Source organism: Elephantulus edwardii, unplaced genomic scaffold (genome assembly GCF_000299155.1).
Source record: "Elephantulus edwardii isolate Elephantulus edwardi_28Jun2011 unplaced genomic scaffold, EleEdw1.0 scaffold00002, whole genome shotgun sequence".
Taxonomy (NCBI): domain Eukaryota; kingdom Metazoa; phylum Chordata; class Mammalia; order Macroscelidea; family Macroscelididae; genus Elephantulus; species Elephantulus edwardii.
In genome coordinates, this window is record NW_006399752.1 from 32962740 (window position 1) to 32978489 (window position 15750).

General features: G+C 46.5%; 1 protein-coding gene across 1 annotated transcript in view; it reads left to right on the forward strand.

Moving 5' to 3' along the window:
- EVL (Enah/Vasp-like) overlaps positions 1-15750 on the forward strand; it is a 72318-nt gene that overhangs the window by 20020 nt on the left and 36548 nt on the right. Inside the window, exon 2 of the mRNA XM_006879069.1 lies at positions 11560-11737. Coding sequence (XP_006879131.1) covers positions 11560-11737 — 178 coding nt within the window. The remainder of the gene's footprint in view (positions 1-11559; positions 11738-15750) is intronic.

Genomic DNA, 15750 nt, shown 5'->3' on the forward strand with positions numbered 1-15750 from the left:
GGAGCAAGGGAAATTAACTTTATACTATGAAAACAACACTCTTCTTCTCTTTTTCATTCCCAACATGTTGTTGTTGTTGTTGTTCTGTGCCATCAAGTCACCTGCAACTCATAGCAATCCTGTGTACAACAGCTCTGAAGCCTGCCCTGTCCTGAGCCAGTCTCACTGACTGACACACTTACCCCCCCAATACCCCAGTTACTGTATCAATCTGTCTCATCCAGGGTCTTTCTCTTCTGCACTGTCCCTTCACCCTTCCAAGCATGATGTCCTTACCCAAGGACCAGTCTCTCCTGACCACATGCGCAAAGTATGTGAGACAGAGCTTGAAAATCCTTGCCTCCAAGGAGAAACTTGGTTTCACCTTCTCCAGGACAGACCTGTTTGCATAGTATGCTAGCTATATGGTTATCTGATTCAAACCGGTCAGAGCTAACCCATCTCATCTCACTAATGCCTAGTATGTCAATATTCATGTGTTCCATTTCATTTTTCAGAATTTCTAGTTTTTCAACAAGCGAGCTACATACATTAATTCCATGTTCCAATAATTAAACGATGTTCGTCATTATTTTTCCTCATTTTAATTGACTTCCAATCTGGGCTCCACCACTATTACTGTCACTACCCACATTCCTCTATTGTTCACAATAGCATCTTCACAAGCATGTTATTTAAGAAGTGGATGGTCTCAATTGATAGATGCAGCCTTGAATATACACATCTGACTATGCCAGGAAAAAGATTAAAAAACAAGAAGTGGGTGGTCAATCCTGCTTCCTAGTCTTTCTTTCTTGATCTGGTAGCTCTACTAAAACCCGTCCACTATGGGAACCCTTGTGACACTGGAATCCCAGATGGGAAAACGAGAGCACTTAATTGTGCTCCTGTGAAACCTAGACCTAGACCAGAAGGCTATTGTGTGAACAGAGGAAGGGAATGTTGTTGTTGTGGTGGTTGTTATGTGCCATCAAGTCACCTGTGACTCACAGTGACCCTATGTACAATAGTTCTGAAGCCTGCTCTGTCATGAACCAGTCTCACTGACTCCAACACACCTATCCCCGTTGCCCCAGTTACTGTGTCAGTCTGTCTTATCCAAGGAACACGACATGGTTTAAGATTAGAAAGGGAATCATTCAGGGTTGTATTCTCTCTATATACCTATTCAATCTGTATGCTGAGCATATTATTTAAGAAGCCATACACTATAAAGAGAAACGTGGCATCAGGATCAGAGGAAGACTCATCAGTAACCTGCATTATGCAGGCGATACAACCTTACTTGCTGAAAGTGAGGAGGATCTGAAGCACTTGCTGCAGAAGATCAAAAAGGAAAACCTTCAATATGGATTGCATCGCAATGTCAAGAAAACCAAGAACCTTAGCACTGGAGCTTACCAGTATAGGCCGCTTGGTGGTAGATGGAGAAAAGATTGAAACTGTCAACAACTTCATCTTACTTAGATCCACAGTTAACACCCTTGGTACCAGCAGTCAGGAAATCAGGAGAAGTATTGCACTGGGAAAATCTGCAGTTAGGGACCTCTCCGAATAACGGAGAAGTTATGATGTCAGTTTGAGGACTAAGGTATGTCTGATTCAAGCCATGGTCTTTCTGATCACTTGCTATGCATCTGAGAGCTAGACAGTGAATAAAAGGTGACAGAAGAAGAATTGATGTCTTTGAACTGAGGTGTTGGAGAAGAGAGCTGAACATCCCATGGACGGCCAAAAGAACAAATATGTCTTGGAGAAGTTGCAGTCAGAGTGCTCTTTGGAGACAGAGATGGTGAGGCTTTGCTTCACATACTTTGATCATTGCTGGGGCGGGGGGAGGCTAATCCTTAGAGAATGACAAGATGCTCAGAAAGGTAGAGGCAATGCCAGAGACGAGGAAGACCCTTGACTAAGTGGACTGACACGGTGACAGCTGCAGTGGTCTCTAATGTGTCAGGGAGTGTGAGGATGGCACAGGATAGGACAGGGTTCAGATTTGTTGTTCATAGGGTCAATATGGGTTATACGCCACTGGACAGCACCTAACAGCAACAACAGTTTTCCTTTACTGTGTTGGCACAGACTAGAGCAGGGTTTAGGGCTCTTGTACATAGGGTTGCTATAAGTCGCAAGCAACTCGACGGCATGTAACAATAAACAACGTTTGCACAAACCATCTTCATCCAGGTATAGGTTTTACATGAGCACAAACAATTAAGTATTCTGGGATCCCATTCTCAATGTGAGAATCATAATTTATTATGATCCATACAGTCAGATGCTTTTGTATAGTTAATAAAGCTGAAATAGACATTCTTCTGGTATTCTTTACTGTCAGCCAGGACCCATCTGACTTCAAAAGTGGTGTCACGACCTCTTCTAAACCCAGCTTGAACTTGTCAATTCTCTGTCTATATACTGTTCTAGCCTTCTTTTTTTTTTTTACTGTTCTAGCCATTTTTTTAATGTCTTCAGCAGTAATTTGCTTGCATGTGATATTAATGTTGTATTGTTTGATAATTTCCAGATTCTGTGAGGTCACCTTTCTTGGGAATGGGAACAAATATGGATCTGTTCCAGTCAGCCAGCCAGGCAGCTGTCCTCCAGAGTGTTTGACATAAGCTGTGAGCACATCCCAGGTGCACCTGTTAATTGAAACATGTCAATTGTTATCTCATCAATTTCTGGGTCAGGTTAGGGTTTTTGTTTCTGTTGTGTATTTGTTGTTGGGTTTTTTGGGTTTTTTTGTCCCATTACCATTGGTTCTTGGTACTTCCTGAAATATTTCTGGGTCTGCCAGTTCTTTCTGATAGAGTTAACTCCATCTTTTTTTTTTTATGTTTCCTGTCTCGTTCAAGATTTTGTGCATAACATCTCTCAGTATTGCAACTTGAGGCTTGAATTTGTTTTTCAGGTCTTTAAGCTTGAGAAAGGTGGACCAAATTTTTTCCATTTTTATTCCCCAGCTCCAGCTCTCTGCATACTCTGTTATAGTACTTTGCCTTTTCAGCTGTCCCTTAAAATGTCCTCTTCAGCTCTTTACGTCAACATCTTTTCCCTTTGTTTAAGCGTCTCAGGGCTCTAGTGCAACTTTAAGGGTCTCTTCTGACACCCAATTTGATTTTTTTCTTGCTAGTGACCTTTTGCTCCCTTCAGGGATGATATCCTTAATGTCACCTGACAGTCATTTAGTCTTCAACCATTAGTGTGCAATGCTTCAAACCTATTCTCTTTTTCCCCTTATTTAATTCATTCATTGTTGTACATTTTCCCCTCCTCTCCTGGTCCACTTTGCTAATCCCCTCTTGTTCCAGATGGTTGTCATACATATAATACGTAATCATGTATTCCTTTCTGACTGTTCTTCCCCTCATTTGTTCCAATACAGTGTGTTATCTATCTGCTCTCGTCCTATTTCCGCCCCCACCAGCCTCCCAAGACAGTCCTATTTTATAACAATGGTGTTATGCAGTATTTGTCTTTTTTGTGACTGAGATATTTCACTCAGCATAATGTCCTCCAGGGTCACCCCTGTTGCACAGCGTTTCACAAATTCATTGTTTTTCAATGTGTAAGATTCCATTGTGTGAATGTTCCATAGTTTTTCTATCCACTCATTTGTTGATGGGCACTTGGGTTGCATCCATCTCTTTGCTATCGTGAATAATGCAGCAATAAATATGGGTGTGCATACATCTGTTTGAGTCACGGCTCTGGTTTCTTTAGGATATATTTACAGTAGTGGAATTGCTGATCAAATGGTATTTCTATTTCCAACTTCTTGAGAAAGCGCCAAACCGTCTTCCACAGTGGTTGTACCATTTTACATCCCACCAGCAGTGAATAAGAGTTCCAACCTCCCCTCCCCACAACCCCACTAGCATTTGTTGTTTGCTGGCCTGTTGAACTTTGCTATTATTGGGGGGGGGGGTGCAACACTATCTCATATTGTTTTGACTTGCATCTCTCTGATAGCTAACCATCTTAACATTTCTTCATGTGTTTGTTTGCCATCTGAATGTCTTGGTGAAGTGCCTATTGATATCTTGTGCCCATTTTGTGACTGAGGTTTTTTACCTTTTTCTTGTTGAGGTGCTGGGGTATTCTATAAATTTTAAAATATAAGTCCCTTATCAGATATGTCATTGTGAAATATGTTTTCCCAGTCTGTGGGTTTCCTTTCTACCCTGTTGAAGAAATTTTTTTAAAGTCTCTAATCTTTTGACTTGTTCAGTTATTTGAAGGTATTTTTATTATTATTTTGTGTGTCCCCTCCTTTTCCAGGACAGCATCTGGTGGATTTGAACTCTGTACCTCTGGGATTGCAGTGCAGCTTCTTGCCACTAGGCCACCAGAGCTCCCCAGAAATTTTTTTTATGTACATAAGGATTTGATTATTAGAAGGTGTCATTACATTATGCTGAGTGAAATATGTAAGACATAAAAGGACAAATATTTCATAGTGCCGCTGTTTTAAAATGGGACTGACATCTGGGTTGAGGGGAGAATGAGAAAGGGGGATAAATTATGTATACTGCATTAAAACAGATGAGGGAGAGAACTGTTTAAAAGTGATGTATGATTAGGTATTTTTATAATGACAGGAGTCCATAATGAAGGCTGCAGAGTGGAGTGGGCTTGCGGGGAGGGATTGAATAACAATGAAAGAACTTTTCTTTTACTTTTCAAAGAGAAGAGGGAATGGGGGGGTAGGCAGGGAGAAAAGTGCAACAATGAATGAATGGAAATCCAAAGTCTCTGTAAACTATCATTAAAATTATTTTTTAAAAAGGGGGGAGAAGATGTCATTCATCTATTTTCTTCTCTCCTGGTTGTAGGGTTTTCATTATGCTTGAAAATCTCTCGTGTTGTGGACTCAGACCTCTAGAGTTGTTCCTCACTTTTCTCTGATTAATTTTTCAGTCTTTGCTTTCACTCTTAGGTCCCTGGTCCTCCCTGAGTTGGGTTTTGTGTGTGGTTTAAGGTGTGGCTCTTAAGTTTTCTGCAAATCGTTTTCCAAATGTGCCAACATCATTTGTTAAAGAGGTTCGTTTCCACACTTAACTAATTCTGTCTCTTTGTTAAAAATCATTTGACCATAGGTAGGTGAGCTGATTTCTGGGTTCGCAGTCCCGTTCCATTGTCTGTGTGTCTGCTGCTGTACCAGTACCACTGTCTTGACCACCATGGCTGTGTAGCAGGATTTGAGACCAAGGAGTGTGATTCTCCTGCTTTGCTTCTCTTTTTCAACAGTGATTGGCTTGTTCTGGGTCTCATTCTATTCCAGATAAAATTGGAAATTGCCTTTTCCATCCCTCTGAAGAATGGAATTGGTCTGTAACGGAATCACACTGAGCCTGTAGCTTGCCTTTGGTAGAATTGTCATTTTCATGATATTGATTGAGTCTTCCTATCCATAAAAATGGTATGTTCTTCTATTTCTCCAGGTCTCTTTTTGTTTCATATCAAACCTTATTTGTTCTATAATCAAACCTATTCTTAAGATGATTTTTAAGTCTTGTTTTCTTTTTCTTGTTGTTTACCATCGAGTCAGACCCAAGGAGGGAAATTGTCCCTCCTTCTCCAGCGGAGCATCTGGTGGATTTGAACCACGTGCCTTCAGGATTGCAGCACAGCTTCTTGCCACTAGGCCACCAGAACTCTCTTAAGATGAATTGTATCCTCTTCAGATTGTGCATTTCTGGTTGTATTTGGCAGATCTCAGTTTGTCTTTTATGAATGTTATGATTTTGGGCTTTACTCCCAGGTCTCTGATCCATCTTGAGTTTATTTTTGTGTGTCGTGTGAGATGTGGATTCTGATGCCTGGGACCTTCTAAAGATTAAATCCATGTGTGCATCAAAAACTTTTTCTAACAGAGTGAAAAGAAAACCTACAGACTGGGAACAAACATTGGTGATACCATCTCAGACAAGATTCTTAACACAAAAGTTTACAGAATACTCTTGGACCTCCACAAGAAAAAGACTGATAACCCAATACAAAATGGGCAAAGACATGGAAAGAATTTTCACAAAGATATTAGAATAGCAAACAGACACATGAAGAAATGCTCCAAATCACTGGCAATAAGAAAGATGCAAATCAAAACCACAATGAGGTATCATCTCACTCCAGTAACAATGGCAAAGTTTAACAGGGCAGCAAGTAATAAATGTTAGAGAAGATGTGGTGAGAAAGGAACTCTTATACACTATTGGTGGGATTGTAAAATGGTACAACCATTCTGGAAGGCAGTTTGTCGTGTCCTCGAAAAGCTGAACACAGAAATTCCATATGACCCAGCTATTCCACTACTTGGAATATACCCTGAGAATATGAGAACTGAGGTACAAACTGAGATTTGTACACCAATGTTCATAGCAGCGTTATTCACCATCGCAAGACCATGGAAACAGCCCAGATGCCCAACCATAAACAAATGAATTGAGGAATTATGGTACATTCACACAATGGAATACTATGCAGCACGCAGGAGCAATGATTTTGTAAATTACTACCTAACATGGGAGAAACTGTAGAGCATTGTGCTGAGTGAACTAACTGTTGTTGTAGAATTAATATAAGGATCCGAGACAGGTGGGAGAGGTGGAAGCAGAGGGTTGAGGATGTGCAGGGGGAGGGGGGATTAATGATGGAGTTGTGAAATTTGACGGATGACGGGGTGAGGGAAATGAAAAACAATTTGTTCTTGAAAACGACATATTCAACTTTTGTAAATAAACTAGTAGAAAATTTTTTAAAAAAATGAAAAAAGATGATTTTAAATTCAAGTGGCTTAGCCTCAAAAGCATAGCCTATGAGCAACATGATGATAGGGGTGGAGCTGAGACTGGAAGTCAGAGTGCGGAGAAACAGCTGCAGACATCGTCAATAACCGGAACATGGAGTGTACACACTAGGAGTATTGTCAGTTCAGAACTTGTGAACAGTGAAATGGAACACGTGATTATCGACATTCTAGCCATTAGTGAAAGCAGAGAGGCTGACTTTGGCCGCTTTGAATCAGACAATCACGTGATATACTACGCCAGTAATGAAAAACAGGAGAATAGTGTGGAAATCATGGTTAAAAAGACAATTTCCTGAAGCACCATGTTGTGGACTGTTAGGTTTCATTAATATTCATACAAGGAAGACCTGTTAATATGACTTTTATTCAAATATACACACTCTGAAGCATCAAGATTGGAGGGAGACTCATCAATAACCTGCATTGTGCAGATGACACAACCTTACTTGTTGAGAGTGAGGAGGGTTTGAAGCACTTGTTTCTGAAGATCAAGGAATGCAGCCTTCAGTATGAATTGCAACTCTATCAAGAAAACAAAGATTCTTACGGTAGACCAATAGGCAGTGTCATGATGGATGGAGAGGAGACTGAAACCATCAACAGCCTCATCATTCTTGTATGAGCAGTCAGGAAATAAAGAGAAACATTGCAGTGGGAAAATCTGCAATTAGGGACCTTTCCAAATTATTGAGGAGTAGTAATGTCAGTTTGAGGACTAGAGTGCATCTGATTCAGGTCATGGTCTTTCTGATTACGAGACATGGAGAGTGAATAAGGATGTCAGGAAAAGAATTGATGCCTTTGAGCAGTGGTGTTGGAGAAGAGCACTGATCATTCCAAGGACAGCCAAGAAAATGAATAGAAATGTCTTGGAGAGGGAGCAGCCTGAGTGCTCTTTGGAGGCAAGAATGATGAGGCCTCACCTCACATACTTTGGACATATTGCTAGGAAGGGCTATTCCTTGGAGAGGGACATGGTGTTGGGAATGGTGGAGGATCTGCGAAGGAGAAGAAGACCCTCAACCGGTGGATTGACACGGTGATTGCCGCATTGGGCTCTTGTGTGTCAGGAAGTGTGAGGATGGCGCAAGACAGAACAGGGTTCAGAGCTTTTGTTCATAGGGTCGCAGTGAATTGTACTCTACTTGATGGCACCAAACAACGACAACAGCAAAGCCAAAGAGGAGGAAATTGAAGATATTTACCAAAGTTTACAGTCCAAAATTGACAACATGCAATCAAGACGTGCCAATGATAATTGGTGCTGGAATGCAAAAGTTGAAAATAATGAAGAAAGAATGGAAGTCAGAAAGTGCAGACTTGGTAACAGAAATGAGGGCAGAAATAGATGGGATTTTGTGCATTTAATAACACATTCATTGCAAATAGCTTTATATTAAAAACACAATGAGTTTACCCATGGACCTCATTAGATAGACTGAGCAGGAATCAGATTGACCACATCTGTGGAAGGAATCATTGGAGAAGCTGACAAAACCAGACCAGGTGCTGATGTGGAACAGGTCATCAGTTATTCATGCTCAAGTTCAAATTGAGACTGAAGAAAATGAAAACAAGTCCACAAGAACCAATGTACGATCTTGAGTCTTTCCAAAGTGTGTTTGTAACATTATGAAAAAGCTTAGAATATCGTAAGCGTCACCAAACAGGGACATGGAGACAAGAAGGGATTACATGCTGTTGGAAAAGTGGCTCTGATGGCTTTACTTGACACCAGATTGCCACAAACTTTAATGTCAAACAGCACAGCTTCTGCCAAGAACAAGAAAACAAGGGTGCTTGCGGAGATGATGGCCAGGGTTTTTGTGTGTCTTTGTGCAGTGGTTCAGTTGGGAAACAATTACGTTTTTTCCCTGGCCAGATCTCGTTTGTTTTTCCTCCAGGGATGCCCACTCCACCTTCCAGCTGCATTGCACAGGGAGGGAGAAATGCCGGACCTTGGCCAGGAGTCTTCCTGCGTCTCCTTCATGGTAGAGGGAGACGTTGGAGAGGTATTCCCAACCTCAGACCACAAAACCCAGGAACCTCAAACCAAACCCCATTCACCATGTTTTAACAGATGGCCACCTGCACCACCCCAGGGCTGTTTGCATTCTTTTATTATTGCATCAAGCAATCTGTGGAATATTCCTTACCCTTTGCCAGCAGCACAGTTCAAAGACATCGATTCTTCTTTGGCCTTCCTTACTCTACTTCCTTCTCTGAGATGCGTAGGAAGCAGTTGATAAGACCATGGCTTAAATCAGGCACACTTTAGTCTTTAAACGGGCGTCTTTGTTCTTTAGAACTTTGGAGAGGTCCTCGATAACCCCGGTGCAACACAGCTTTTGATTTCATGGGTGTCGATGGGGGGCCCAAGTGAAATGAAATCATGTTTATGGAGATGTAGTGTTTCCCCATTTACTCAAGGCCAGCGTGCTCCGTGCAGGGAACGGTGTAAGGGTCTGTCACATACACCGGGAGGGGACAGCGACCTTGCCATCTGAGTGGTACCTTCCCTGGTGTCAGCCAGGTAATCCCTGAGCCAGCAGGGGGCAGCACATGCTGTCCTCCAGGCATCCCCCACCTGCCCTGTCACACCACTTACTAAGTACCCTGGACTGCTTGGAAATAGCCCCCCTGGGGCAGTCACCTTCCACACCATTTGTGGCGCCAAGAACCTGTGGAGGGGCAGGTAGGCGTCGGTTCTGACTCAGAAGCAGTGAGCTGAGCTGAGTGAAAGTCAAAAGTCAAAAAGAGCACCACAACAAGATAAAGAGAAATAATCCAGTAGAAAAATGGGCACAGGATATGAACACTTCACCAAAGAAGACGTTCAGATGGCCAACAAGCACATGAAGAAATGTTCAAAATCCCTAGCTCTAAGGGAGATGCAAATCAAAACAAGTATGAGATAGCACCTCAACCCAGTCAGAATAGCAAAATTTAACAGAAGAGCAAGCAACAAATGCTGGCGAGGTTGTGGAGAAACTGGAACCCTTATTCACTGTTGGTGGGAGTGTAAAATGGTGCAACCACTGTGGAAAGCAGTATGGCGCTTTCTCAAAAAGTTGCAAATAGAGATACCATTAGACCCAGCAATTCCACTACTGGGAATATACCCCAAAGAGACCATAACTGACATCCAAGCAGATATATGCACACCCATGTTTATTGCAGCTTTGTTCACAATAGCAAGGAGTTGGAAACAACCTAAGTTCCCATCAACAAATGAATGGCTAGAGAAGCTTTGGTATATTCACACAATGGAATATACTACACTGCATTAAAAACAAGGAGCTCATGGAATATTATTCAAAATGGGTTATCCTGGAGGACACTATGCTGAGTGAAGTATCTCAGTCACAAAAGGACAAATACTGAATGGTGCCACTGTTGTAAAACAGGACTGACTTTGGGGTTGGGGGGAGACTGAGAAAGATGGGATACAAAATGTAGACTGTGTTGAAACAGATGAGGGAGAAAACTGTTTAAAAGGGACATTTGATTAGGTATTTTTGTCATGACAGGAGTCCAGAGCGAAGGCTGCACAGTGGAGTGGATCTGGGGGAGAGTTTGTAAAACAATGAAAGAATTTTTCTTTTACTTTTCCAAGAGGGTGGTGCACTAGAGGGGAGGGTTGGGAGGGGAGAAAAGTACAACAATGAATGAGTGGAATTAAAAAAAAAAACCAAACAATAAACTCTTGCCCAATTAAAAAATTAAAAAGGGGAAAAAAAGCACAATCATTTTCTAAGTCGGACACCTGGGGCCCTGTCCTTTCCCCATTGGGCTGGCCCTCATTCCTGTCAGTCAGTTGATGTTTATTGATTAGTTCATAGGAATTATCCAATAAGGCTGTATTGTGTGATATGCTCCGTTTTCAAGGTGGCCTTTTCACTAATAACCCAGTTATCCATGCATGCCAGGTGCGAGGCACTGACGAGACTGTAGGGGGTGTAATTCTGGCTTAGGAAACAAGACCTGTGAGTCTCATTGGAAATTCGCCACAGTGGCATTCAGTGGAAGACAGCGGCCGCCCCAGGGGCAGGCATTCTGGGCACAAGGGTTAGGAAAGCTCTCAATCTGGGTGAGAATTTTATCACTGTGGATCCCTGCACCCCTCAGGAACCCCAACGGTTCTGTAAAGTCAAGATTATTCTCTCCGTTTTGTAAGAGGAGAAGCCGTGGCCTTCTTTGCATGTGACCAGGGCACACCCAGGACCAGGACCCAGGGCACCTGACCACAGCCCAGATCTTCTCACCAGACATAGTGACCATGCTGTGCTGTTACACCAGACACACACACACACACACACACACACACTCTGCCAAGCCGTCGCCTCTCACTCACAGTGGCCCCATCGTCCCCCTAAGGAGCCCGGTTATACGGGAACTGCCGGCCTGTTTGACAGTAGCCTGCTGTTTTACACGTTAACCATCCCAATCTCAGCTTAATTCAGTAGCTGGTTTACATGGTTTTGTAGACTGGAATGCTGCTGGGTGTTACACTCGACTTCCACCCCATCCATGTCCCTGTGCCGTGATGGTGTCCATCCTCCACCACCCCCACCATGTCCCTGTGCTGTGGTGGCCCTGGGGGAGGCGGTGTCCCTCCCCCCCACCATGTCCCTGTGCCCTGGTGGCCCTGGGGGAGGTGGTGGTCTTCCATTAACCTCTCCCTCCAGCTCCCTCCCCCTTCCGTTACTCACCTGCCTTTCTTGCTCTTCCCCCCCGCCCCCCAGGTTGTGATCAATTACTTGATCGTCAAAGGGCTGAAGTACAATCAGGCTACACCCACCTTCCACCAGTGGCGAGATGCCCGTCAGGTATACGGCTTAAACTTTGCGAGCAAGGAAGAGGCCACCACCTTCTCCAACGCCATGCTGTTCGCCCTGAACGTCATGAACTCCCAGGAAGGAGGTGAGCGGGCTCTCTGGATGTCCCCACACGGCGCCACCTTGAACCCAGGGTGGGTGGGTCCTGAGGAAGACCCACGCCTGGCCCCGGGTGTGAAGAGACGCTAGCAACGTGAGGGAGGTGAGACGGGGGTGTCCCTCTCTTCCGTTTGTGACAAGGCCTGCATCCTCAGAGCCGTTGACACAGAGCCACTGGGCAGAGGTGGGGAGGCTGGCAGCCGTTTCCTCTTGACTTTGCTCGTTCGTTCTGTGTTTAGAAGCTTTTACTAAGTGCTCACTGAGCACAGAGACTGTCAGAGTGAATAGAGGAAGAAGCTGTGCTTTCTTTCCCTCACGCAAACCCTTAAACAGCTTGGGGGACACAGTGGACAGGGACCCCACAAAGGACGTGCAGAGAGAGCGGAATCCAGAAAAGGAGATACAGGCCATGCCTGGACCTGCTGGCTTCCACAGTGTGAGAAGACATGGGGTTCCAGCACAGGGAGGCATGTACCCAAGGGCACCCAGAACAGGGCTACGTGGTCTGTCCCAGGAAAGCCCACCATCCCGCGTCCCAGGGGCATTGGCTGCCTCCAGGAAGGAGTCAGGGTGAAGTAGAAGGTCATGGGCATTATGGAGAGGAAGGCTGGGTGTCGGCATGACGCTGGATGTGGTGTAGAGTGGGTGGGGCTTGGCAGAAAACGTAAGACAGTGAAAAGCAAGAAACACAAAGACTTGTGACTGTGGTTGAAAATTTGTCATATTGGCAATTGATGGAGGACAGCTACTGCTCAGGGTCTAGTTGTCCTGGGCATGAGGTAGAGGGAAGGTCATGTAAACATGGGTGGAGAGGAGGTGAGCTTCTGCTGTGGAGGTGGTGGGAGCTCAGGGTGTGGGGTGTGGAGGTGGTGGGAGCCCAGGGTGTGGGGTGTGGAGGTGGTGGGCGCCCTGGGTGTGGGGTGTGGAGGAGGTGGGTTCCCTGTGTGTGAGGTGTGGAGGAGGTGGGCTCCCTGGTTGTGGGTGTAGAGGTGGTGGGAGCCCTGGGTGTGGGTGTGGAGTTGGTTGGTGCCCTGGGTATGGGGTGTGGAGGTGGTGGGCGCTCTGAGTGTGGGGTGTGGAGAAGGTGGGAGTCCTAGGTGTGGGGTGTGGAGGTGGTGGGAGCCCTGGTTGTGGGTGTGGAGGTGGTTGGTGCCCTAGGGCAGGATCTGGTCCTGAGGTTGCTGGTGCACTTACCTCAGCAGGACTCAGTAAGGGGCCGGGCTTGAGACCCCTGCAGGGTTTGCGTCTCAGTGCTGCCACATTCCAGCAGGAAGCCCATGGACAAATGACCCTTCTCCTGTGCCTCGATGCCGTGTCTGTAGAGTGGCGATGCCCTGAAGCGTTTTGGTGTGCCCACAGGCTAGGCTGTGAGGCACTTAGTAGGCCGCCTGGTACATGGTGCCCGCAGTGTCTGTGTTAGAACTGTCATCACTGCTGCTGCGGCTCCTGACAGGATTGAGGTGGCACATGGGAAAGCCTGGTCCTCAGGTGAGGTCCTCTGGTGAGGTGACCAGTATGTGTCTGTCGGGCCTGAAGTTGGAGCCATGGGGCCCAGTGGACACCAAGGTGCACCCGGACCGTAGCCCAAGCATGGTTCTGAGTGTGCATCTGTGCTCACGCTGGCCCGGTGCGTGTGGACTGCGTCCCTGGCCTGGGAAGGCTCTAGGTTGTGGACTTTCCAAAGAACTTGGATTGGGAGCAGAAGCTGTCAGGCACAAATGACAAGCAGTCATTTACGTGCAGTACAGCATGCGAGCCTGAACTCCCAACCTGCCACTCCTTTACGTCTGTGTCCCAGGACTCACCCTCGATCCCGGGAGTGGCTCCCTCCCTCCAAAGACAGCTGTTGTGCCAACATGGGACAGATGAGTTCTGCTTGGTTTTGAACTTTGTACATCTTAGTCTGGGTTCTCAGAGAAGCTAAACTATTGAAACGTGTGTGTGCGCGTGCGCGCGTGTGTTTTCTCTAGATGCCACTGGGTTGCCTCTGCCTCGGTGACCCTGGACCACAGTCTAAGCGCATGGTCGCAGCTGCTTCGAGCCATCTCACTGAGGGTCTTCTCCTTGACCCATCTTCCACTTCTCCCAGCATGCTGTCCTCTTCAAAGCACTGTCCCTTCTTGACAGCGTACAATGTACACGAGACCAGCCTCATATCCTTGGCCTCCAGGGAGCATTCTGGCTGCACTGCTTTTGAAGCAGATTTGTTTGTTTGTTGATTTATTTAGCCGGAATGCTCCTTGGAGTCAAGGATTCTGAGGCTTCGTCTGACATACTTTGGGCATGTTGCACGAGGGACTGGTCCTTGGAGAGGGACGTCATGTTTGGGAGAGTGGAGGGACGGCGCAGGAGAGGAAGACCCTTGATGAGATGGATCGATTCTGTGAGTGGAGTGGTGGGAATGAGTGTGTCGGAGACAGTGAGGTTGGCACAGGATAGAACGGCGTTTAGGCCTCTTGTACACAGGGTCACTATGAGTCACAAGCGACTCCATGGCACATAACAACAGCAGCAACCCTTAGGAAGCGGCTCCTGTGCTTGGAGAGGCTCACCGGTCCTAGTACGTGGGTCAGACTTCAGGAGAGGGTCCTCCCATCACACGTAGCTTATGAGTCTAAGGTTGGCAGGGAAGTTGGACCACTGATTCAAGTCCAGGTCCAAAAAGGTGATGGCCAGGTGTGGGGAACAGATGAGACAAAAAGCCAGAGAACTTTACCAGACTTCTACAGATGGTCAGTGCAGGCCACACCCCTTCCAACTAATTGGCTGCGTCACAAATCCCATCAGGAATGATTGCATCTTATATGGCAAACCAGAGAATCCTAGGCAGTCTCATTGGTACGCAGCCTCACATCAGAGTAGAATTGGAGTCCCCTTGGTGTCCCTGTGTGTTGGGCCCCACACTCCTTGTGATCTGAGGGAGGCGTCCGTGTGGCCATGTGTATCGGTCCTGGGTTCTCCCTTTAATGTGACACCCGTTGTGTTAACACACCTCCACAGACTGGTCCATTCTGATCGGTGGGTGGCCAGTCCACAGGCTGCTTTCGCTACCCGTTGTCACCCCCTCTGTATCGGGGAACAGTCAGCCCTTACCTTCCCCATCAAGCCTTGCCCTGTGGGTGCTGACACCCCATCCCTGGGAGCCCTCTGGGAGGAGGAGGGGGGACCCTGCACCACTTCTCCTCCAGAGGCGCTGGGACAGCACGTGTGGGAAGCTGTGTTTTGGAGCTAGGCCGCCGTAAGTCCGAATTTCATTGTATCCCTTACAAGGGGTTTGGCTCCAATGAGTTACTTCATCTGCCAGCGGATTAGGTCACAGGGAAGATTGTTGGCTGATAGTTTCACGAGGTGCCAACACCTGTGACCCCGAGTCAAGGTAGGGGTGCAGGAAGTAGCAGTGGTCCCGCACTGAGGCTCCTCCCAGCCCCCTCCTCCTCCCAGAATCACGCCCACCTCAGGAATCTAGGCCTCCCTGCCAGCCCCCCACCCCATGAAAGGGATGGACAAGTAAATACCCTGACCTAGAGCCTCTGTTGGGCTTTCTCAACCCCTGAGGTGGGTGAGGCCCAAGGAGGGACGTCAGGGGCAGAGTTTGCATTTGCCGATGACCGTCCTGAGACCCAGTGAAGTCCCACAGGTGTTCCTAGCTGTGACCAGAGCCCAGGGTTGTCCCCACTCTCCCAGCAACCCGGGGTCACACAGTGTCCCTTCGGAGAGGGAATCTTCCCTGGGACTCTGGAGCCAGGGCAGGGCTTTGGGAAGTGGGCTCCGTGTGTGAAAAGTGCCGTGGGGAAGTGAGACTACCCCGTGGCTGTACTCTCTCAGGAGGCAGATTAACGCGTCTCCCTCCCCAGGAGTGGCTAGGGAGTTTGAACTGCCCATCCTTTGGTTAGCAGGTGAGCACCAGTGACCAATGTCCCGCCGAGTTCCTTATGTTACTTGTTAGGGCTCCTGGGGAAGGGGAGGGGGTGGAGGCAGCCGTGCTGTTGTTGCTGCGGG